Raw genomic sequence first — 25,038 nt, forward strand, 5'->3', positions numbered from 1 at the left:
AAGTGCTTGTAAGTGTAATTGTAGTGTTGGAGTGGCTTTGGATGTGTGTGTAGTCTATGAAGCAAGTGTAATCGGCCCGCGCAAGCCAACTGGGTGCAAGCATACTTTATAGTACCAGTATGCGACACTGGTTCAACCACAGTGCCCCTTGTGTCTGCCAATGCAGTACATGGCCAGAAGAACGCTCCCAAAGTTTATCATCCTGGCGGGGCACGAACCCTCGTTCTTCAATGCATGAAAACGCACACTTTACCACTGTACCACAGAGGCTCATATACTGTATATATATATATATATATATATATATATATATATATATATATATATATATCGTATATACAGTATATATACAAACATATATGCACACACACACATACCAGTATAACAAAAAAAAAAAAAAAAAAACTGTTAGCCTCCATACCTCTCTTTCTCATGCACTCATCAACCATATCTATCCACCATCTTGCTTTACCACACCCCCTACCACCTTCACTCGCAATCATATAAATCCTTTTCACTAAACTATTTATATCCATTCTATCCATACGATCATACTATCAAGCACACGATTCAACAATGTTGTCCATGGACTTCCTTACCTCATATTTTTCACGAATTACAGGCGGCTTTACATTGAGTCACATGCCTAATGGTTTCCAGTAAGCCTAGAGACCATTTACAATACTGGGTGGTAACCATATAACCAGCCCATATTATGTTCCCTACATCATCTACACATCAACAAGTTGGTTGGCGGAGGGTTAGTGCCTCTCCCCATAAAACAACTTAACTCTAAAGTCCTACTGCCACCCCCTATGGAATCAAGGTGCCTGGATATATGTTGATGGATAAGACATTCTTTCTTAGCCTATTCAATCTCCACACTCTACACACTTTCTCAAGAATCCCAGTCCCCTTGCTCTACCTCAAATTTTCATTTAAATGCTGCACCAAAGGTCACATTCATATGTTATTGTGGGTACAAATACTCTTCTAAGCAATCCTCTTGCAGCTATCATGCTCAGACTTTCATTTTGTTCTCAAGGCCATTATTGCACTTGCCATTTTTCTTCCCCGTGCCACTCTATGCCTCACTTCCTTTCCACATTTACCTCTCTTTTCTCTCAATGCAACATGGTACCTAAACTCTCTTAACATTTCAAGTCTTTCTCCATTCACTACAACATCACAATGGGAGTCACTTTTTCTCTCAGCAACAACCAAAGTACCTGTACACTTAACTACATTTCAGGTCTAGGTACAGCATTCACAGACATCCACATACTTATGCACCAATCTGCAAAGTCCCTGCTCACTATTACCCATCAGCACTGCATCATCTTCATACTTTAGAAATGAAATACTCCATCCTTCACTCTTCATTACTATTCTCATCCCACTCTCCACCACTTGAGTTTTTAACTCTCATAACCCCATCCTCTTGACCTTCTCCCAAAACAGTTCCTTTTCAGGCTTAATTGCAATCTTTTCTGTGTCTGACTTTCAATCCACAAAGTACGGTAACACTGTGCTTGCATTCTAAAAAGTCCGTTGGGCTTCACAGATCATTTTACTAAGTATGGTAATACTGTGCTTGAATTGTAAAAAGTTTGTTGGGCTTCACAGACCATAGTACTGTACTATTCCGGTTTCAAAATTCACTGTTTATTGTACTGGCTCATCGTTCATTATGAGGATAATATTTATTTTCACTGCCACACATCTCACAGTGCTTTCCTTATCTACACATCCTTCTAACCAGCCAACATGAGGGACAGCAAGGGTGGCTGAGTGGCTAACAAAGGCTACACTCACCATTTCATTATGCATCATTGATTAGAGTAACATATGTTTTCTTGTTAGCTGGAGTCTGTATCTTTATTCTTTTTTTAATACCTGTGACAACAATTCAAGTATTGTATTTCTTATGGTCAGCTGAACAACTAGTTCATGTTAAGTACTGGTTTTAGGAAAGGCTTTTGATCTGGCTCTCCATCTATTTTCACTCTGGCTGCACTGCCTGTTTTATTAACAACCTTATTTTTTGATACTAATTAATGTTCCTTTTCTGTCTAACTTTCTGTGAGGCTTTTAATTAGAAGAAAATAAATTGTAAGCTCAGTTCTTCTGGCATATTTTCACTTGTTCTGCATTATGCGGCGGCATACAGGTCATATAAGAATTATTTTATGACATGCTAACCAATTTGAAATTCTATTCAAATACTGCATAAGATATTGTTCAGTATATTCTACAGTACAAGAGATGCTAGCATACAACCTACAAACACAAGAGAGAGAGAGAGAGAGGTGGAGGGGGGACCTAGATCACAGCCCTCATATGTCAAACCATATTCTGTAAAAAGTACATTGGCAAGGAACTCAATACTTATGTAAGAAGGGTGAAATGGGTAAAAGAAAGCTCTGGGTGCCTGTTTATGCTACCGTATGTTATTTTCCCCAACTGACTTGTCACTACAGTTTTTAAGGTCATGTCATACTGCTTACTATACCCTCACAAATCCATGGGTCCTGATGTTAATAATGAAACGACAATGTTTCTTATGAAATTTTCAGATTAACAACCTCATAAGTTGCAGATACTGTTAACAGTTAATGCACCATTATATACATACTTACCATAATCTGAAAGGTCAAAACCACTATCTCCCAACAAATAATTTTTCCAAACAGGAGCATAATTTTTCCAATCTGTACCATGCTGGTTGAAATTTTGATGGTACATACTTGTAACTAACTCATACCTCAAATTAACAATCTTGGTTCTAATACAAGAGCCTGCAATAAAATAAATGAATTAATAACACCAATAAAATACTTGGACTCACCCCAGAGCTCTGTGGCCTGACATGTCCAGGGAGGCACGAGGCAAGTTCCTGTTGAACCCAATTACTGGACGGTAATTTTTGTTCTGCTGAGCATCAAGGTCTTGAGGTTTGAGGACACGTGGAGGGTCTTCAGCTTTAGGAAGCTTTCTGGCTGGGAATATAAACCCAGGAGAGTACTTGGGGTCTCGGAACCTAACAGTTACCACTTGGTTGTTCTTTACATCATCCATCCCTCGTACAGGTGCACGCAATGTCCTGCAATTGTAAAAATTTGTTACAGCTATATCGCAATGAAAGCTCTGATGTTAGGAAATCAAATTACTTTTTTCATTACATTACAGAGTGATGTGTTTCCAATACATTAAAACCTTACTACTGACCAGAATGGCATTGTTGATTACATGACAGTATACAGTGGTAGCTCTGATGATGCAGTAAACTAATTCTGCCAGAATGCCAGGCTACAAAAAACTGCACATGAAAACCATTACAAAGACTTGAAATGTTTCTACCCCTCAGCCAGTCACCTTTTCATCCCCATACCTCTTACAAAAAGTACCCTCAGCACCTTGCTGACATGAATTTTATAATAATGGGCATACACAATCATGCACCAATGTGTATGCACACATGCAAAACATGCATAAACTCAAAATACACACACACACAAAACACATACACAATACATAAATTGCACACAACACAAATCACATATCAGTGTATCACATGCACGTTTTCATTTTCATTTTTGAAGGCTCCAACTTGCTTGCATGCGTCAGCCATGGTCACCTAATGGCCACTCTCCATGCTGGCCGATCTCTGGCAGCTTCCCTATTTAGTTAATTAACCCTGAGGTCACACTCAATGACCTCGTTTCAAAAAAGGTCTACCTACATTAACACGTATCACTTTCTACACGTCTCACTTGCTACACCCAATTATCATCCCCCATCGTCTCCACATGCCAAAACCATCTCAATCTACCTCTCCTCATCACAACACCAATACACTCTAGTCCCATCCTACCTTTCAACTTTTCCATTGTAAAACTAGCCCCCCCAGGCCTTGCACTCAAGGACACACTGCACATCCACCTAATAATTGCCATTTTTGTACATATGAACCTGCGAATATCCTCTTCCTTTGCTGTCCAGGTCTCACTACCATACAGAGATACACTCTTAACACATGCCGCAAACAAAGATCTCTCAGCAAGGAGGAAGAGCCCTCTCATTGTCAGGAGAGGCAACAGCTCCCTGAACTTCTTTCAACCACTTCTCACTCTAGCCACAGAGCTAGCTCCTGCCCCACCTCCAGCACATAACATGTCTCCCAAATAACAAAGCTCTCCACACACTCAAGAGACTCACCAGCAAGTTCAATCCTTTCATGCCAGACAATATCTACATGCTCTCCCCGACACACCACACATGTGAAATCAGCATTATCTTGCAGTCTACCTCTAATACCACTACATCCCTTATGCACCCACTTATCACAAACACTGCACAAGATGGAATTACATCCCATACCCTTGTGACAAATTGCACATGGCCACTCTCCCTCTTCTTTGACAGTACCACCCTCAGTCCTAGATACCATCATTTTTGTTTAATCTGCATTTACTCTTACGTCCTTGTGCCCCATACCCTCTCTCCACTTCCCAAATCTTTCCTCTGCCTTCCTTTCATTCTCTGCAACCGACACCAAATCATCAGCATAAAACACCTTCCACGGGAGTCCACTTCTGAAGTCACATGAGAGGGCTTCAAGTACCATGATAAACAACAAGGGGCTCAAGACTGACCCCTGATGCACACCAACATTCACGGAAAACTCATCACTCAAATTTCCATTCACTCTTACCTGGGTATGAGCACCCACATACATGGCCATAACCACCCTAACCAGCCACTCCTCGATCCCAAGCTTTCTCACTGCTCACCTTACCATCCCTCTAGGGACTCTGTAAAAGAGCTTCTCAAAAAAAAAAAAAAAAAAAAAAAAAAAAGTACAGTTTCCTTTTCTTTCCTATATATTTTTCCTGAAGCTGTTGCACAATGAATAGGGCATCAGTGGTCCCTTTGCCTGGCATAAACTCATCAACCCAAACTGCATCCACATAAATCACACAACCCAAAAAACAAACCTAAAACACCCACACCAAACATCGTATTATTTGTCAATCCATCCATCCATCATCCAATCCTACGTTGCCTCATGAGGAGTGTAGAAGTCCAGGGCTAAGCAAGTTGGTCCTGACATTTAAGATGAGAGTGACCAGCCTCACTCATCCCTGAGTAGTATTATGAGAGCAATAAACCCCAACAACCCATTGGATATAAATCTTAACCAGCTCAATCCGACTGGAGCGCTGCAATCACCCACTAAACCACCGGGCGCAATAATCTGGTTATGTGGTTACTACCCAGCACAGTAAAGAGTTTCCTGGTGTACAGGAAACCATTCACCTTGCCACTCAGTGTAAAGTCACCCATAGGCAGAAGGAAGAGGAAACAATGAAGGAAAGAAAGACAAAAGAGGGGTGTAAAGTCACTCGTAGGCAGAAGGACCTGGAAAGAATGAAGTACAGAAAGACAGAAGAGGAAGGAAGGAAACGAGGGAGGAAAGGAAAGGACAGTTTCATTTATAAAGGCTTCAACATGTTTGCATGCATTGGACTTGGTCACCTAATGGCGGATCTCGATTCTGCTCAATCTCTCGACCCAAGTTTTTTTCAGTATACTTCTTACAACCCTACCCCCAACATTTACACTTCTCAGTTTCTGCACCCAACTGTCATCCCCCATTCTCTCCACATGCCAAAACTATCTCAATCTACCCTCCTCATCACAACACCAATACAGTAGTCACATCCTTCCTCTCAACTCTTCCATCGTAAACCCACCCCCCACAGGCCTCACATCCAAGGACGCACTACACGTTCACCTAATCTGTGTCATTTCTGTACATTTAAGCCTACGAACACCCTCTTCCTTAACTGCCATGATCTCACTACCATACTGCATTACACTTTTAACACATGCTGCATACCAAAATCCCTTGGCACAGAGGAAGAGCCTTTGCAATGTCAGGAGAGGCAACAGCTCCCTGAGCTTCTTCCAACCACTCCTCTAGACACACAGCTAGCTCCAGCCTCACCTCCAGTGCACAACATGTCTCCCAAGCAACAAAATTCTTCCAAGCACTCCAGAGATTCACCAGCAAGATCAGTCCTTTCATGCCTGGTAACCTCCACATGCTCTCCCTGACAAACTGCACACACAAAATCAGTATCATCTCACAGTCTACCTCTAATACCACTACATCTTGTATGCACCCACTTATAAAAAATAAACACACACACACACACACACACAACTTCGGGAAAGCAAACTTTACAGGATTGAGAAAATTTTTCGAAAATGCAGATTGGAGAAAATTCAGAGAAACAAGAGAGATACAGAAGAAGTGGGATATTTTTCTAGATCTCTGTAATTCGGGAGTGGAAATATTTGTGCCAAGAGTAAAGGGGAAAGAAAATAGGAAAAATGAGTGGTTTAATGGAAGGTGTATGATAGCAAAAAAAGAGAGAGACACGGCGTGGAACAATTGGAGAAAAAGAGGTAACAACAGAACAAAGGAAGAATATAAAAGAACAAGAAATGAATACACAAGAATACGCAGAGAAGAAGAAAGGAATTTTGAAAAAGGTATAATAGACAAATGTAAGGATGAACCCAAACTGTTTTATACATTTGTTAATGGCAAACTGAAACAAAAGGAAGGAATGACCAAACTGAAAGTAGAAGAAGAGGTCTATAAGGATGCGGCAATGCAAGCAGAAATAATGAACAAACGTTTCCAGTCAGTTTTCACTAATGAAAAGGAGTTTGTGGAAGGGGAGGGAGTGACTAGAAATGTAGTCATAAAAGATATAAAAGTGGAAGTACAGGAAGTGTATAAATTACTAGAAACTCAAGATGTAAGGAAAGCCCCAGGACCAGATGGAATCTCTAATTGGATACTGAAAGAATGCAGAGAACAACTGGTGGATAAGATTCACAGTTTAATTGTGTGTTCTCTGGAGGAGGGGAAAGTGCCTCAGGAGTGGAAGAGGGCAAATGTGGTACCAATTTATAAGGGAGGAAACAAGGAAGAACCCCTGAATTACAGACCAGTGTCCCTAACCAGCATGGTCGCAAAATTGTGCGAAAGAATTCTGAAAGATAGATGGATTAAATATCTGGAAGAGATTAATATTTTGGCTGATAGTCAGTTTGGATTTAGAAGTGGAAAGTCATGTGTTTCCAACTTGTTGAGTTTTTACTCAAGAGCGACTGATGTGCTACAGGAAAGAGATGGTTGGGTGGACTGTGTGTATTTAGATTTGGAGAAGGTCTTTGACAAGGTACCCCATAAGAGACTAATGTGGAAACTAGAGCATATGGGAGGACTGAAGGGGAACCTCCTGGAATGGATGAGAGACTTTTTGAGAGACAGACAAATGACGACAGTAATAAAGGATAAGATGTCTAGATGGAGGGAAGTAACAAGTGGAGTCCCACAGTGCTCGGTATTGGCACCAGTAATGTTCCTGATTTAAGTAAATGATATGGTAGATGGAGTGAACAGTTATGCAAGTCTGTTTGCTGATGATGCAAAGATCTTGAGGAAGGTAGAGGTTGAGGAGGATTGTAAAATGCTGCAGGAGGATCTGGATAGGATACACGAATGGAGCCGAACGTGGGAAATGAAATTCAATGCAAAGAAATGTAAAATATTGGAAATGGGTAAAAGTACCAAGAGGCCATCATTGAATTATTTGATGGGTAATGAACCAATCACAAAAGCGAGAGAAGAGAAAGATTTGGGTGTGCTGGTCCAGGACAGTTTGTCACCTGAAAAACACACTAACAAGACAGTTAGAGACGTATAAACTCCTGACTAATATAAGAGTAGCTTTTCATTATATGGATGAGGAGATGATGAAAAAATTGATAATGGCCATGATTCGCCCCAGGTTAGAATATGCAGCAGTAGTGTGGTCCCCACAAAAAAAGAAAGATATAAACAAGATTGAGAGAATACAAAGAACAGCAACCAAAATGATTCCCAGTCTGTCAGATGTCGTACAGAGCGAGGCTGGAAAAGCTGGAGTTGCCTTCCTTAGAAGAAAAAAGAAAGAGAGGTGACATGATTGCAGTGTTCAGGACCATGATGGAAGTAGATAAAATTGACAAAGAAGATCTGTTTTTATGAGATAAGAGAGTAACAAGAGAACACGGGATGAAACTGAAGAAGCCAAGCTGCTTGAAGAATATCAAGAAATATAGTTTTCCTTATAGATGTATAGACCTTTGGAATAGCCTGGACAAAGATATCATCCAGTCTAAAAACTTAAACGAGTTTAAAGCTAAATCTGACTTATTGAAAAACAGAGACGGGACCCCATGAGCGTAGCTCATTTCCTGTGTATCACAATTAGGTAAATACACACACACAAACACACACACACATATTGAAGCCAACTAAACCTGCCTGGAGGTGATGTCACACTCAGTTGAAACTACACTATCCCCCAAAACTGGGTTAAGATGGTTTGGACATGTAAGAGAAAGGGTGAGGGTGACTGGCAGAGGAGGATCATAGTTATGAATGAGTAGGGAAGGATATCTGCAGGTAGAAAGACGGCTAGGGAAGAGGTCCTGCAAGGGGATCTCAAGGACAAGTGTCTAAGAGGGAAGTAGCTCAGATCATGACATATGCAGAGCTGCCATCAGGTGAAACAACCTAAACATGCTAGCATAGTCCAAGATCTTTACCCTTTAATTGCAACATTCCTTCTGAATGAACCTATCAACAGACTGCGGCCTTACTTTTAAAATCCACAATTCTATTTCAGAAGCTGCGCCCTGTATTCTGCCCTGAGAACTTTGTGTATCCATCCCCTCACACTTGGGGCTGGTAGTTCATAATTTTAGCTTCCTGCTATTTTTGCATGAACACTAGCAGGCGTGAACGTATGAAGAAAGTGACAACATGGTGCCCAGAGTGCTTATGTCTGGGAAACTGCTACCATGACTTTCACACACTCGTCAACTTCTAGAACACTGACTCATAAAATGTAAATAAGTGAAAGTAACTAACTGTAAGTGTAAGTGAATAAATATTTGGAAAATGAAAGTGTCTGGTGGAAGCTATATAGATATATTTCATTGAGTTTAGCATTATTTACTATTACAAGTTTTTCCATCCATCCATCCAACATCCAATCCTGTGTCGCCCCATGAGGAGCGCAGGAGCCCGGGGCTAGGCAGTTGGTCCTGATATTTAAGATGAGAGCAACCAACCTCACTCATCCCTGAGTGACATAACGTGAGCAATAGACCCCAACCACCCCTTGGATATAAACCTTCACTGGCTCAATCTGATTGGAGTGCAATAATTACCAACTAAACCACCAGGCGCCAAAATTTGGTTATATGGTTACCACCCAGCGTAGTAAATGGTTTCCTGGTGTACAAGAAACCATTTGGCTTGTCACTCAGTGTAGAGTCACCCACGGGCAGAAGGACGAGGAAAGAATGAAGGAATGAAAGACAGAAGAGGGAGTGTAAAGTCATCAGTAGGCAGAAAGATGAAGAAAGACTGAAGAAAGACAGAAGAAGATGGAAGGAAAAAAGGATGGAGCGGAAAGGGCAGACACCCGAGAGCATAACTACATTGAGTGAGTGGATGGTGAGCGCCCCACTGTTCAATATAACACTATTTTATTTTATAGTATCTGTAAAATACTGATATTGATGTGCTAAGTGAAACATACACCACAGTGCAAACCTAGGGGACGCATATAGTGGTGCATGGTGGTGAAATGAAGGGTGGTGGGCGACAGTGGGGGTCAATGAGGACGACGGACAGCTACAGCGATGTACAAAAACAACAAAAATTACATTGCTTCCATTTATCTCTACGGCAACATAGGATCATCTAGACATTCAATGAAGTGCTCATAAGTAAACAGACGGGTTTAGCTTTCTTGTCCATGTATTTTTTTCTTCATCTTGTGTCAATATGAAAATTACTGAATTGAAAATGCGAAACTTTTGGGTTGATTGCCACAACAAGGACCTCACTTTCGCCGTCTTAGCCGCAGTGAAGGGGTTAAATGTAACGCTACATACCGTAACAGTAAAATATATCAACATACCCACGTGGTTCGACCACATCACTGGCCAGAAGAACTCTTCCCTGCATTCCTTGGAATTCTGTTCCTGCTACTGGAACCTGGCAAAACAAAACATTTTTCACTGTATTACTAACTTGCTATTATGCATGTAACAAAATAAGAATGAACAAGAATTACAACTTATTCTTACCATTTTACTCGTACCTGAAACGTAAACGCTGTATAACAAAAGTAAGGGCACTGAAATAAGACTGTTGTGTGATTATGCATCTCTTAAGTGGTGTGACCTATTCAGAATCTTATGATGTTTACCACTGTGTAGCTACATACATGTCAAACAATAAAAATCTTTACAGGTACTTGCTCCCACCTACCAAATGTAAATTAAAAAGAAAATAAACCTTATACTCCAGTCAATGTATGACATGAATTGCGGAAAATATACAGTAATGATAACTAAAGGCTTGGTGGATGAGTTTGGGAGAGTGTGTAAGAAACGGAATCTAAAGGTGAATGTAGGGGAAGAGTAAAGTGATGGTCTTTGAGAGAGGTGAAGTCAGTGAATGTACAGCGAGGTTGGATGGTGAGGAATTGGAAAATGTGAGTACGTTTAAGTACTTGGGTAGTGTGATGAGTAAGGATGGAGGTTTGGAGGGTGAAGTGATTTAAAAGGTACAACAGGGAAGAAAGGTTGCTGGTTCCTTGAAAGCAGTGATAAGAAACAGGGCAGTGAGCATGGAAGTGAAAAAGTTACTACATGACAGTATTGTGATACCAACTCTAACATATGGAAGTGAAGCTTGGATGTTGTTGGAAGGACAAGTCAAGAGTGAGAGCAGTGGAAATGAGTTATTTAAGAGGAGCCTGTGGAGCCACATGGAGAGACAGGCTGACAAATGAGGATATAAAGAAGCGTTGTGGTGTGGATGTGGATGTGATAGGAAGCGTTAGGAGGAATACACTGAGGTGGTTTGGCCATGTGGAGAGGATGGAAGGTGAAAGACTGACAAAGAGAGTGTATGTGAGTGAGGTGGAGGGGGAAAGAGGGAGAGGGAGGCCGAGGATGAGATGGAGGGATGGGGTGGAGAGGTATGTGAGAGAGGGGGGTGTGAGTTGGGAGCAGGGCAGTGAAATGGTGAGGGACAGGGTGACGTGGAGGCGATTTGTTTGTGGCCACCCCGAACGGGATTAAGGCGTCTGGCAATAGATAGGGGGTGTAAAGTCACCCATAGGCTGAAAGACGAGGAAAGAATGAAGGAAAGAAAGACAGAAGAGGATGGAGGGAAAGAATGATGGAAGGGAGGAAAGGGCAGACACCTGTGAGCAGCATTACATCGAGTGAGTGGATGGCGAGTGCCCCCACCTACCACACTATACTGTATATATATATATATATATATATATATATATATATATAGATATAGATATAGATAGATAGATATAGATAGATAGATAGATAGATAGATATAGATATATATAGATATATATATAGATATATATATATTCAGCCTGCAATACACTAGGTTCAGCTGAAACCAGGAGGAGTATAACTTCAGCCTGCAGTCCACTGGGTTTACACTTCAGATGATCCTATGGTTGAAACTACCACTACTACCTTCATGTGAAACTGTTCACCTCATTTTTTTTTTCTTTTTTTTTTCTTTTTGCTAAATGGGCCAAATGGCAACTATATACCCATTCACAACTAAGACAACCCTCCTAAGTTAAATAAAATCATATAGTTGCACAAACAAAATATATGAATATGTCATGGGACTGAAGGTGGTAAAGGTTAGCATACTTCTAAAGAACATACTGCAAGATACGGCTGATTACTTAAACATTATAATAACAGCAACATTCAAGTGCCATAGGAGGCTTTGTAGCACTTCTTCCTGAGCATTTTATTTTTCATATTACACCTTAACATTCTCTTCCATGTATAATGTATCTTCCTGTAGTATCAATATACTGTACTGTAGTCTGCATTAATGACATACTGTACTAGAGGGTCATAAAAAAATCGCCATGAAAAAGGTACTAAAAAATCTCTGATGCCACTCAGAAGAGTACCCCAAGTGTTAAACTATATAAACATACCTCAGTCTGCATGTCAAGGCCCATGCGATACAGGTCTGTCATCTGAGAGTGCGCTGGATGCTTCACACTCACATACATCCGATCATCTCCACGCTTGTTACGTCGAATCTCTTCCGGCGTCAATAAGGGGTACACAGACTTAAGAGCTTTCTTTAGTCTGTTGATAAGCATGTTGTTCTACAAAATGCATACACCAAATACACCAAGAGAAACAACTCAAAACTAGGAAATGCCACTACATAATGTGTGTGACTGCATGTAACATCTCACATCAACAAGTTAATCTTCTCCATCATGACTGCAAAATTAATTAGATTTCTGGTTACTAATATATATGAATTCCTTGTCAGTAGCATTTTAAATAACAAGCTTTGACCAGAATGCTAAATGATAATTTGAAATATCACAATTAAAGTTCTCGCATTACAGCATATTAACAACTGAATGAAACCTATATCCAAGCTTACCGTTTTTCATCAACAAATGGCAAGAGTGCGACTCCCTGCCAAGCAAATTTCTTGCCATTCAAGTCAATTTTGAAATCCTCAGGATAAAAGTCAATGATGACAGACTCTGGATCAAGCATAAGTTCCCCCCATGGTTCAGGCACATGAGATCGGCTGGCTGCTGGGAAGACACCCATCAACTGCTCGAGAGGGTTGAATGGTTCACCCAAGGAGAAAACTGTGTTGGCATTGGCGCAGTTGGTGAAATCAGAAGCAAAAGGGGCATAATGGTAAGGGAAATACCAATCCCATGACACACACCCTTGATAGTAATACCTGAAAGAGAGTAAACAAGTCACACACACAGACCCATTAACAATGTTAGATTAAACATTAAGTACTTATTTATAATTTATTAAGTTTACATGAGGATCAAAGAAATGGCAGATGATTACAAGACCAAAGTAGAGGACGAGCTAGAATCAGTGAACTGGAATGAATTGGATCTGGACAGCCTGTGGAATCCATACAGGGATACTAAAGTGGTGTGTGGTGTGGCAAGAGTATCAACAAAAAAGAAGGGTACGGCATGGTGGGATCAGGAGGTTAAGAAAGTGGTGGAGGAAAAGAGAAGTGGCTAAAGTGGTTACAGGAGAGGGGCTCAGTTGAAATAAGAACTGAGTATATCGAGAGCAAGAAGCATGTAAGACTAGTGAAGAGGAAAAAGAAGGAGGTAAATGATGATTTGGGAAGAAAAATGAATGTGAACTACTCTGAAAACACGAATTTCTTCGGAACTAGGTGCGGAAATGTAGAAGTGAAAGCAGAAAGAAATGTGATGGTGTGAAGGATGCAGGTGGTAGGTTACTAAGCCATGGAGATGAAGTAAGGACCAAATGGAAAGAATATTTTGAAAGCCTGATGAATGGGAATAGAGAGAGCAGAGCAGCTGTAAACATAATTGGTTTTGGGGGTGTGCAGAGAAAGAATGCAGTGCCAGGAGACAATTTCTTTTTCGTATTTCCTTTCTTCTTCTCTCCGTACCCTTACATATTCATTTCTTACCTGATTGTACTCCTCTCAAGCCCATTCACTATACCTTTTTCTCACTTTATTCCATGCTCTTTTTCTTGCCTCTTGTGCCATTCTAATCTGTTGTTAAACCATTCTTTCTTCCTTTCCAGAGCTGCGAAACATTTTGGGACATATTTACGAACTCCTGTTTTATATATCTCTATCAAAAACTCATATTTCTCATCAACATTTGTGATCGTATTCAATTTGCTCCGGTCTACAGTTTGGAAAAAGTTCCTCAGGGAAGCAAAGTCTGCCTTCCCATAACTGAATCTATTTTCTCTGTGTTTTTCATCTCTTTCTCCTTCCCTTACTCCCGCTACTTCCATCTTAATAACCAGATGATCACTTTTACCAAAGGGGCATTGGTAGGTAATATTCTTCACATCATTTGGGTCCTTAGTGAATACTAAGTCGAGCCTTGATGGTTCGTCGTAACCCCAAATTCTTGTATTTTCTTTAATTAATTGGGTTAACATGTTTTCCATTACCAATTCCATTAATTTATTTCCCTATGATTCCTCATTGTTCCCAGCATCCATACTTTCCCAGTCAACTTCTCTACAGTTAAAATCTCCCATTATTACTACTCTATTTCTTCATTCAATTAACATCGTTAGTTTAGTAATGGATTTTCTTATTAACTGCTTGTAATCTTCTTTTGTCCATGTCTTAGTTTTGGGGGGCATATAAAATACTATTACATCTATTTTTTTCTCCATAAATGTCCTCTATTTCAATTCCCAAAAGTTCAGCCACAGTGTTTTCAATTTCTATATTTTTTGCTCCTAAGTCATTACAGGTTAAGATCATTATACCTCCCCCAAACTTGCTTTCTCTATCCAAATTTTATAATTGCTCCATCCAAACAATTTTGTATCAACATCTCGGGGCAATTTAGTCTCTCCCAAGCAAACTATTTCAGGTTTTTCATTTATATAGTCTCCAATTTCCCCTTTCTTAGATACCGGTATTAACCCATCTACATTACTATACGTGATACTTAGTTCTACTGCCCTGATTTTATCTTTACTCATTCTTCCTTTTTTCGTAATCATATCCATCCCCCTTGTTTCCTTCACTTCTAGTTTCTCGCATACCACTTCCTTACTTTCATATCTATCACTCTCCAAAAAAAATTTTACATTCTTCCTCTGTCCTCTTGTCATTTTTTTCCTTTACTTGTTCCTTCAAAGATTTTAAAACTTCTCTTTCTTCTTCATTCAGATCTTTTCTTACTATAATATTTTCCAGTCCTGCCTCTTTGCTTAGTTTCTAGGTCACTTTAAGTATGCCATTTATTACACTTTCTGATAACAACTTTACTCTCATTGGTCTTGTTTCCCCCATTCTTATAAGGCCTTATCCTCCTTACTTCCTCAATTTCTTTTTTCCCACTTGTCTCCTTCGGGATCCATCTTGCCTAATATTTTTCTCACTAGATTCGTGTCTCTCTCAAGTCTCACGGATCTAACCTTTACTTCCTCCTCCCTGTTTCCAAATATTACCACAAATCTGTTCCTTTCTACAGTTTCTCTCACTATTTTCATTTTTTTCTTCAGTATTTTCACTACATTTTCTTCCATTTTTATCTTGTTCATTTCTCTTCCTTCCTGAAGAAATTCCCTTAAGGTGACCACTTCTTTCTGTTCTTCTTCCACATGTGCCCCCTTTGCCTTTTGCTCTTCTAAAACACTACTCACTTTTTCCGTTTTATTACTGCTCTCTTCTAGTTTTCTCTTTAATTCGATACTTTCTCACCTCAAATTCTTGATCTCCTGGTTCGCCGTCTCATTGGCCTGGATCAGACTCTGTATAGTATTCTCAGTATTTTCAGATGTGTTCTTTAATACTAAATCCTCCACTTTCTTTTCTAATTCACTAATCCTCATAATCAATGTTTTAACCAAATCCATGACATTTGTTTCACTATCAAATCCTGGAAATTCGAGTCCCTTGATGTTTACATTATTGGCCATGTCTGAGGTTGGTTACAGTACCAAAACAGCTGTTACCGAAAATACTATAAACATTCATGTATACTCTTTGCCAATAACTCTTTACATTTTTGGTAGTCTATATTAACTTACAATATTTTAAACTTAAAACATGACCAAAGGAGACAGGACAAACATAATTCCTGAAAACTACTTAAGGTTTGAAGTGGTGGCTGAGAGGCAGTCGAGACACATCCGTTCGCTCTGGCTGACAGTGTGCGTGTGTGTGTAAGAGAGAGAGAGAGAGCAGCTGATCATGCATAAAAGATCATTTCACATTCCATAATTTTGGCTGTGCTGAATTATGTCCAACAAAAAGACAATAATTTGTTTATTCTAGGAGTGATGAGCATGCATCTATGTGGTCTGACAGAGAAATATGGGGGGAAGCCAGCGATGTTAGGCAATACTCTGTTATGATACAGAACCAGTGCAGGCCAACCACACGGTACACAGCGTGAGCAATTCATATTCATTTTTTTTTTTTTTTATGCGAGTAAGAAGGAACCAAAGGCTAGGAGCCCACAAACAACTGATCAGTGACTCCCACATTTTTAGCGTCAATACTGTACATGTATCTTGCATTTTATGTCTCTCTAAAGTACGTCATCATTATCATCATCATCATCCAATCCTACATTGCCCCATGAGGAGCGTAGGAGCCCAGGGCTAGGCAGTTGATCTCGACATTTAAGATGACAGTGACCAGCCTCACTCATCCCTGAGTGGCATTACATGAGCAATCAACCCCAACCACCCCTTGGATATAAACCTTCACCGGCTCAATCCGACTGGAGCGCAATAATTACCCACTAAACCACCAGGCGCCAAAATTTGGCTATATGGTTACCACCCAGCGTAGTAAATGGTTTCCTGGTGTACAGGAAACCATTTGGCTTGTCACTCAGTGTAGAGTCACCCACAGGCAAAAGGAAAAGGAAAGAATGAAGGAAAGAAAGACAGAAGAGGGAGTGTAAAGTCACCTGTAGGCAGAAGGATGAGGAAAGAATGAAGGAAAGAAAGACAGAAGAGGATGGAAAGAAAGAAGGATGGAAGAGAGGAAAGGGCAGACACCTGAGAGCAGCACTACATCGAGTGAGTGGATGGTGTGCGCCGTCCATTGAAACAATACTTCAGTTTAGTGCATGATTGATTTATAGAGTTCCTTTAGAACCTATCTCATGTTAAAATGACATCCTACTGTAACAAACATTCATTCATTCATCATCTAACCCACTGCTGCCCCATGGAGATCACAGGAATATAATAAATACCATCCAAAATTATTTTACTGTTGATGTTTAAGGATTCGCTGCCCTGAGATACTGGTAAATCAACCTCAAGGTCACAGACGAGGCTGACTTCTGGGATTTTCCCTTGCAAATTTTTTTTCTACATTTACTGGGCCGGGCCAGGGTTTACCTCGTCAATTAAAACAGGTTTGGTGCAAATCGGTCCCACATAAACTGATGGTCTACTGTATTACACTGATGTCCTACATAAAATTAAAGTAACTTAATTCTATTGTAATTAACAGAGTACAGCAGATACAAAATGAGCAACTTACTTTAGAACCCAGCACAGTCCCCGAGCATATTCATCAGCTACTCGTTTCCGGAATGCCACATTATTTGGGAGGACCTCAAACTTGGACTCATAATATCGATCTTTGAAGCCAGGCTCGAACAGCCTCACCTCATCTGGAGTCTCTTCCTCATCATCTGAGTCAACTTCATCAATGGTTCGCTTCTGGCCAACCATATTGCCATAGCGCTGAGACATAATAGCTTGCTTTGCACCATGAGCTACTTCAGTCTGTCCAGCTGGCATCACTCTCAGTGCACCCTTCCCTGTCTCATCCTGGAATACAGTAGGTTCATTACAAATCTGCAATAAAGCAGATTTATTATGCATCCTGCAATAAAGTAGGTTAAAATACAAATCCTGCAGTAAAGCAGGTTCATTATAAATCCTGCAATAAAGTATGTTCATTACAAATCCTGCAATAAAGTATGTTCACTACAATTCCTGCAAAACCTAATGTCCTTTTTTAAAGTCTAGGGTGTATGCAGTTACATAAAAAAGGCAACATATAATTACGATTTACTATGCAACTGTTTCTATTTCAACAGATTGATATTTTTCACACTGTAATTTTTGGCATAAAAAACACTGCATCCTAATTTTGGAAGAGGAAGTCTAAGTGGGAAAAAAAACTGACTCCTAGCCAACATCCACAGAAATCGTAGCATACTGTAATATAGACTTTTTCACACAAATACCCACTCATCTTTAAATATCCCCATTTGATACTATTTATTTGCCAATTTAATTTTTCTGATGAGGTCTGTAATACACACTCCCCTTTCAGTATCTCCATTCACTACTATTCATCGTCAATAGTTTAATTATTATTAAATGAAAATCTGTAACAGTCATACATATGTACACTATGAATTGCCTCAGTCCCACTTTCTTCTTCTCTAATGAGTTGAACCTGCTGGGTCTGTCCTCAGTCCACTTGACCACAAGTAAAGCATCAGCATGATTTGTGCAAACAGAGTTAAAATAACAAAAAACCAAGGCCAATAAAAGTTAAAAACATTCAGTCATCCAAAAATCCATGCCTGCATTGAGGGCTTTCAGTTATATTTGCCAGAAGACACCAAGTAGCAGTAACTGCTGGTAAATAAACAAAGAGTTGAGACTGTTCTCAAAGTTTTTCTTCCCTAAATCTTCTGAGTAAATACCAGTATGCAAGTGCAACTTGTTTATATATCAACATATTTAGTTATTAAATATTTTTTTATTATAGTCACTACCAATGACAGGCAAGTAACATGATAACTATCTGTATATGAAGACATCTTGAAGCCAACTCCAGTCAAAACTCAAGACATGCACCTTTGAAGACACATCAGAATTTTTCTGGGGGGTGGGGGGGGGTGAAGTCCAAACATACATTTCAGTACACCTAACTGATCATCCTGTGTGACAGAGTAAAAATACCAAACTTTAGCAAGAATAACAAACCTTGAATCTTTTTGCCGCTTCTTTCTCCATCTTTTCTTGTCTCCTCTTTGTTTTCTCTCTCGCTCTAAATTCTAGCTCCCTTCGTTGTCGTGTCCTAAATATCTCATCTTCTACTTTCCCAAGGTTTGTTAGAATATACTGCACTCGTTCCATGTTGGCTGCCCCACTGTCAGTCAGCCAGCCCTTTAAAAAATAATAGTATTGAAAGCCGTGAATAGCATGTATGAGGGTGCTATGGCTGCAATGAGTGTGGATGGTGAACTGAGAGAATTTTTCTATCTGTATGTTGGACTGAAAATGGGACGTGTCATGTCTCCATGGCTGTTCAATCTGTATATGAAAGGGGTAATAAAAGAGATACAAGGTACAGCAATGGATGTTGGAGTGACCCTAATGAGTGTGGGTAGTGTCTGGAACCTTCCTGTTCTGTTGTTTGAAGATGATACTGTATTGTTAAGTGAAGACAAAGGGGAACAGCAAGGCTTGGTGCATGAGTTTAGGAGAGTGTGTAAGAAACGAACTCTAAAGGTGAACGTAGGGAAAAGTAAAGTTATGGTCTTCGAGAGAAATGGACTCAATGCACAATGGGTTGGACGATGAGGAAATCAAATATGTGAGTGCATTTAAGTACCTGGGCAGTGTGATGAGTAAGAATGTAAGATTAGAAGATGTGCTTGAAAGGGCACAAGAGGGATGAAAGGCTGCTGTTTCCTTGAATGCAGTGATAAGAAATAGGGAAGTGTGCATGGAAGTAAAAAAGTCGCTGCATGACAGTATTGTGATACCAGCTCTAACGTATGAATATTAAGCTTAGACCTTGCTGGAAGGACGCAAGTCAAGAATGCAAGCAGTGGAAATGAATTATTTGAAAGAAGCATGTGGAGATACATGGAAAGACACACTGACAAATCTGGACGTGAAGGAGAATTGTGGTGTGGATATGAATGACAGAATGCTTTAGGAGAAATACACTGAGGGGGTTTGGCCATGTGCAAACGATGGAGAGCAAGAGACTAACAAGGAGAGTGTATGTGAGTGAGATGGAGGGGGGGAGGGGGAGGGGAAAGCCAAGGATGAGGTGGAGGGATGGAGTGGTGAGGTACATGAGAGAGGGGTGTGTGTATGTGTATGTATATGTATATATATATATATATATATATATATATATATATATATATATAATGTCATAACTCATGAATTATAATAATCCAGTGTTGCCCCACGAGAAGTGTAGGAGACCGGGGCTAAGCAAGTTCATCTTGACATTGAAGATGAGCATGACCAGCCTCACTCATCCCTGAGTGGCATTTCATGAGCAATAAACCCAAACCACCCTTTGGATAGAAACCTACACCAGCTCAACCCAACTGGAGAGCCGTAATCACCCACTAAACCACCACGTGCCAAAATTTGGTTATATGGTTACCACCCAGCGTAGTAAATGGTTTCCTGGTGTACAGGAAACCATTTGGTTTGTCACTCAGTGTAGAGTCACCCACTGTCGGTAGTAAGAGGAAAGAATGAAGGAAAGAAAGACAGAAGAGGGAGTGTAAAGTCACCTGTAGGCAGAAGGACGAGGAAAGAATGAAGGAAAGAAAACAGAAGAGGATGGAAGGAAAGAAGAATGAAGGAGAGGAAAGGACAGACACCCGAGAGCTGCACTACATCGAGTGGGTGGATGGTGAGCACCCCCACCTATATACCTGTATATAAGTATAAATACATATATATATATATATATATATATATATATATATATATATATATATATATATATATCCATCCATCCATCATCCAATCCTACATTGCCCCATGAGCAGTGTAGGAGCCTGGGGCTAGGCAAGTTGGTCCTGACGTGTAAGATGAGAGTGACCAACCTCACTCATCCCTGAATGGCAATACATGAGCAATAAACCCCAACCACCCCTTGGACAGAAACCTGCACAGGCTCAATCTGATTGGAGCGCCTCAATTACCCATTAAACCACCAGGCACCATAATTTAGCTATTTGGTTACCACCCAGCATAGTGAATGGTTTCCTGGTGTACAGGAAACCATTTGGCTTGTCACTCAGTGTAGAGTCACCCATAGGCAGAAGGAAGAGGAAAAAATGAAGGAAAGAAAGACTGAAGAGGGAGTGTAAAGTCACCTGTAGGCAGAAGGAAGAGGAAAGAATGATGGAAATAAAGACAGAAGCAGAAGGAAGGAAGGAAGAAAGAAAAGGGCAGTCACCTGAGAGCAGCACTACATTGAGTGCGTGGATGGTGTGTCTGTGGCTGAATTGGTAGAGAGGCGGCTTGCAGTCCTAATGGACCCAGGATCGAATCCTGGCTGGGGCAGGGAACAGTTTAAGGATTTGAACTTCCCAAAAAGTAGACTTTCCTGATCTACCAGATGACCTGCCGACATGTTGTAAAAGTAATACCAGTACACCAGTCCTGTATGAGACAGCCCTAGCATGTATTCATTATGGACGGTGTGTGTTAGCACCGAAGTGGTGACATGTGGTGGTGTAGGAGGACTACTGGGCCTTGGGATAGGCCACTGCCCCCAAGAAATAGGTCCTGAGCCTTTGCCCAGAGTCGGACACGTAAAAATATATATATACATATATACAGTAAGACCTCACTATAACGGACTAATTGGGGCCCAAGCCACTCCGAAAAATGCGAAATTCCGATAAAAGCAATATCCGGACTTCACCCTGCTAACTTGGACTTTTTCCAATATGTCGGACATTAGTCCGGATTGCATGAATGGTTTTTAAACTATTTTGACTATCATTGCGGTACTGTACTGTGTTATAACTTCACTACATTAATCAAATAGTATAATATATATAATAATACTGTACTGTACACTGACAAACTTGTCTTTTATTTGCCTTATTGTGGTGAACATAGCTGAAGTGGTCAGGCAGTCCGGACTGCTTCTGGCTTTATCAGACATTTTCCAATATATAGGAATTTAGTCCGGTAGCTCCTCGATTCCGATAAAAGCGAATTCCGGTCTATTGAAGTCCATTATATCGAGGTTTTACTGTATATATATATATATATATATATATATATATATATATATACTTTCCTCTTCCTTCTGCCTATGAGTGAATCCTTCTGCCTATGAGTGAATCTACACTGAGTGACAAGCCAAGCCATTTCTTGTACACCAGGAAGCCATTTGCTGTGCTGGGTGGTTACCATATATCCAAATTATGGCACCTGGTGGTATAATGGGTGATTAAGGCACTCCAATCGGATTGAGCCAGCGTAGGTTTATAGCCATGGGGTGGTTGGGGTTTACTGCTCACGTAATCCCACTCAGGGATGAGTGAGGCTGGTCACTTTCATCTTAAATGTCAAGACTACCTAGCCCTGGGCTCCTATGCTCCTCATGGGACTGGATGATGGATGGATACATTAACAGGAGTACCATAGTAGGCCCCACATCACCCCATTTTTTTGGTGATATGGTTATTGCCCACAGTTGTAATGATTTCCTAGGTTACAGGAAACCATTAGGCTTTATAACTTAGTCTAGAGCCAACTGGATTGGAAAGAAGAAAAAGAAAAGTGACAGGAAGGTTGAGAGCAATAGGAAGCAAAGAGGTCAGACACAGAAAAAGAGTGATACAGGTAAAGGAAGAAGAATTATTCAAATGAACAAATTATACCAACATACTGATAGATATATTTACTCTTCAGATAAACAGCATCATTTTAATTCAATTTCCTATCTTAAAAGAAGAGGCAAGTATCAAACAAGACTCTTTAATCATTTTATCTTTTTCCCATTCATTCCCTTCCTCAATATTAGTATTCCCATTTCTCACACTTTCATTTACCATATCCAGCCATCTTCTTGGCCTTTCATGCCACCTTTGCATCTCAAGCTGCTGTATGTACTGTCTTCACCATCTTTTTCACCCTCATTCTTTCTACCAATCTAAGTGGTCTCTCTAGTAGTATGGGATCAGTATAAACTTCCTTACTCCAGTTCATGAATCTATATTTCTTAACTCATTCATCCTGTGCACCCATATGTAAGCACTGACAGTAAAACCTCCACTCCCCAAACTTTTCAATCTGCAAACTAAGACTGATATAAAAAATATTACGATAATAAGCAACTTTTACTGGTATTTCTGTTCCGAATTATCAATCCATCATCCTTTTTTTTTTCCCCCGTCAGGAGCTGAGAAACCAGGGACTAGGCTACTCATTCCCAACATTTAAGACACAGGTGACTCACCTCACTTGCCAAAATGGCATTATGTATGAAATATATCTCAACCACTCCTTGGATGTAATCCCTTACCGTATGAGACCAATCCGACTGAAGCACCTTTAATTAACTAGACAGAAGTTTGATGAGGCATCAGAGAACTGTAAGTTGGCAACAGTATTAATGGACTTCATCGGTACACAGCAAAAAGCTCTATCACTAACTTCCCCATGTGCAAAAGAGAATGGTTCCACAAAGGGAAAAGTCCTCAAGACAGAACCTGATTAATATCATAACCAAAAAAAAAAAAAAAAAAAAAAAAAAAAAAAAAAAAAAACTGCAGTAACAGGCTTGTCACTTACCCCAGTTTTGAGACAACACTCCTTATAGAGTCTCACTAATCGATCGATTGCATTTTCGCGAATTTCAAGTGATGGAAGATGTGGGAGGAAGTCATTACCTGTCAAGAAAGTTAAATAAAAACATCAGACTATAAAAAAGGAGGCCTTTCAACTGCTCCAGGCAGAAAAAAAAAAAAAAAATCTCTCACTTAATTCTCTACATTCCTTTAAATTTCATTTTCCAAATTCATTAATCAGAAAACCTCAATCATTTTACTTATTTCAACACAACAATTCACACAAAAATATTTGGCAGTGCATAAATCCTTCAAATACAGAATAAGAGATAATTATACAGTACCCCAATTCCTCACTCTTCTACCAGGGTATTCCCCTATCATTATGGAATGATATACATACATCTATATAATTATATTACAAACACACACACACACACACACAACCACTTATTTGGGAGAAGATTGTTGACAAATTACTTAAAATATGTCATACAAAGGCATCTGGACCTTTTCAGCCACTCACAGCCAATCCCATGAGCATATCATTAGTCACTGTTTGGGACGATGGAAGGTCATAGACAAGCCTACCCACAGATACCCAGCCCACCACTTCCACTGGCACTGATGATACTATGTGCCTATATGGAAGTAGTTAGTGGCTGACTACTAACAGGAAGCTAAAAATGGAGATTACTTGCTAATGGCAGCAGTGATAAGGAGCAAGAGAAAAGAAAGTACGGTAGTTCAACAGAAAAGGGTAATAGCGAAAGTGGCTCATGGCTGCACCGACACGCATCCTCTTGCCACCACAACCACTGCCAAAATTACAGTACAGTCTCCATGGTATCTTGTGCTAAATCAAGTTTGTACTAAAACAGGACATATATTGACTTGTAAAATGAGGGGTTGGGTTCTGGGAGCCCGAAAATTTTCCTTAAAAATGTATATAAAGATTGGGTATCATCAATATGTCTGCCTTTGATGACCACGACGGTGTTTATGTCAATCTTGCCAACTGCACATTGGTGCATCCTCACCTAACCTAACTGAGAGATTTTGCCCACCAGACACCCCCTTATAATTTTAACCACTTAAAATTGCCACTAAGCCTAACCCTAAATGCCTCCACTACCAATCAGACAAAAACTTCTAACCTAATCAACAAGTACAAGATCACCACCAAGTATCCCATGTATTTCACCAAGAATTACTTTCAGCACATTTAGCCTTAAAGAACTATTTGCACAAAGTGAAACTATTAGTTTAAATGATCATTATCAAGAAAAAAAAAAAAATAATGAATCATCAGATTGGAGTGGCTGGACACAACTTCCATGGCAAATCTGAGTACAATAATCCTGAATAATAAACAAGTAAACCAAGCAGTACAAATTAGTATTAAAAACATAATTCACAAGAACTGAACTCACATTATTATCTTACATAACTTCTTACATCAACACATAAACTCATCACATACTGTAAAAGCTGAATTTTCTAACCCCGAATCCATCACCTCATAACAAGTCAGTTACTAAACCCTGGTCACAGTCATTGCACTAAATGTGAAAACATGAATTTTACTGCTCCTTCACTACTGATCATCTACAGAGTTTTTATCACTTTCTAATAAAGAGCCCATCCAAATCCTTAACACACCCAATAATTTCCGACTGTTCATGTGCTACTCTCTTGTTCACATCAAGTTCCCATAATGCATACTACTTCGTCCAATAAGTTTACTTTTTCTTGGGAATAAATGCTT

The 25,038-nt window shown here is 39.9% G+C and overlaps 1 protein-coding gene across 1 annotated transcript in view; it reads right to left on the reverse strand.

Annotated features, from left to right (window-relative positions):
* Positions 1-2,844: 2,844 nt before the first annotated feature.
* The window catches only part of Rat1 (5'-3' exoribonuclease 2 Rat1), a 53,262-nt gene continuing 31,068 nt past the window's right edge, over positions 2,845-25,038 (reverse strand). The window contains exons 7-13 of the mRNA XM_080284960.1: positions 23,275-23,372; positions 18,688-18,870; positions 17,222-17,514; positions 12,605-12,919; positions 12,138-12,294; positions 10,059-10,135; positions 2,845-3,103 (exon numbers count right to left, since the gene is read on the reverse strand). Coding sequence (XP_080141086.1) covers positions 2,845-3,103; positions 10,059-10,135; positions 12,138-12,294; positions 12,605-12,919; positions 17,222-17,514; positions 18,688-18,870; positions 23,275-23,372 — 1,382 coding nt within the window. The remainder of the gene's footprint in view (positions 3,104-10,058; positions 10,136-12,137; positions 12,295-12,604; positions 12,920-17,221; positions 17,515-18,687; positions 18,871-23,274; positions 23,373-25,038) is intronic.

The sequence above is a fragment of the Coenobita brevimanus genome, chromosome 103, assembly GCF_032717465.1.
Source record: "Coenobita brevimanus isolate Jiangsu-jjx chromosome 103, ASM3271746v2, whole genome shotgun sequence".
Classification (NCBI taxonomy): domain Eukaryota; kingdom Metazoa; phylum Arthropoda; class Malacostraca; order Decapoda; family Coenobitidae; genus Coenobita; species Coenobita brevimanus.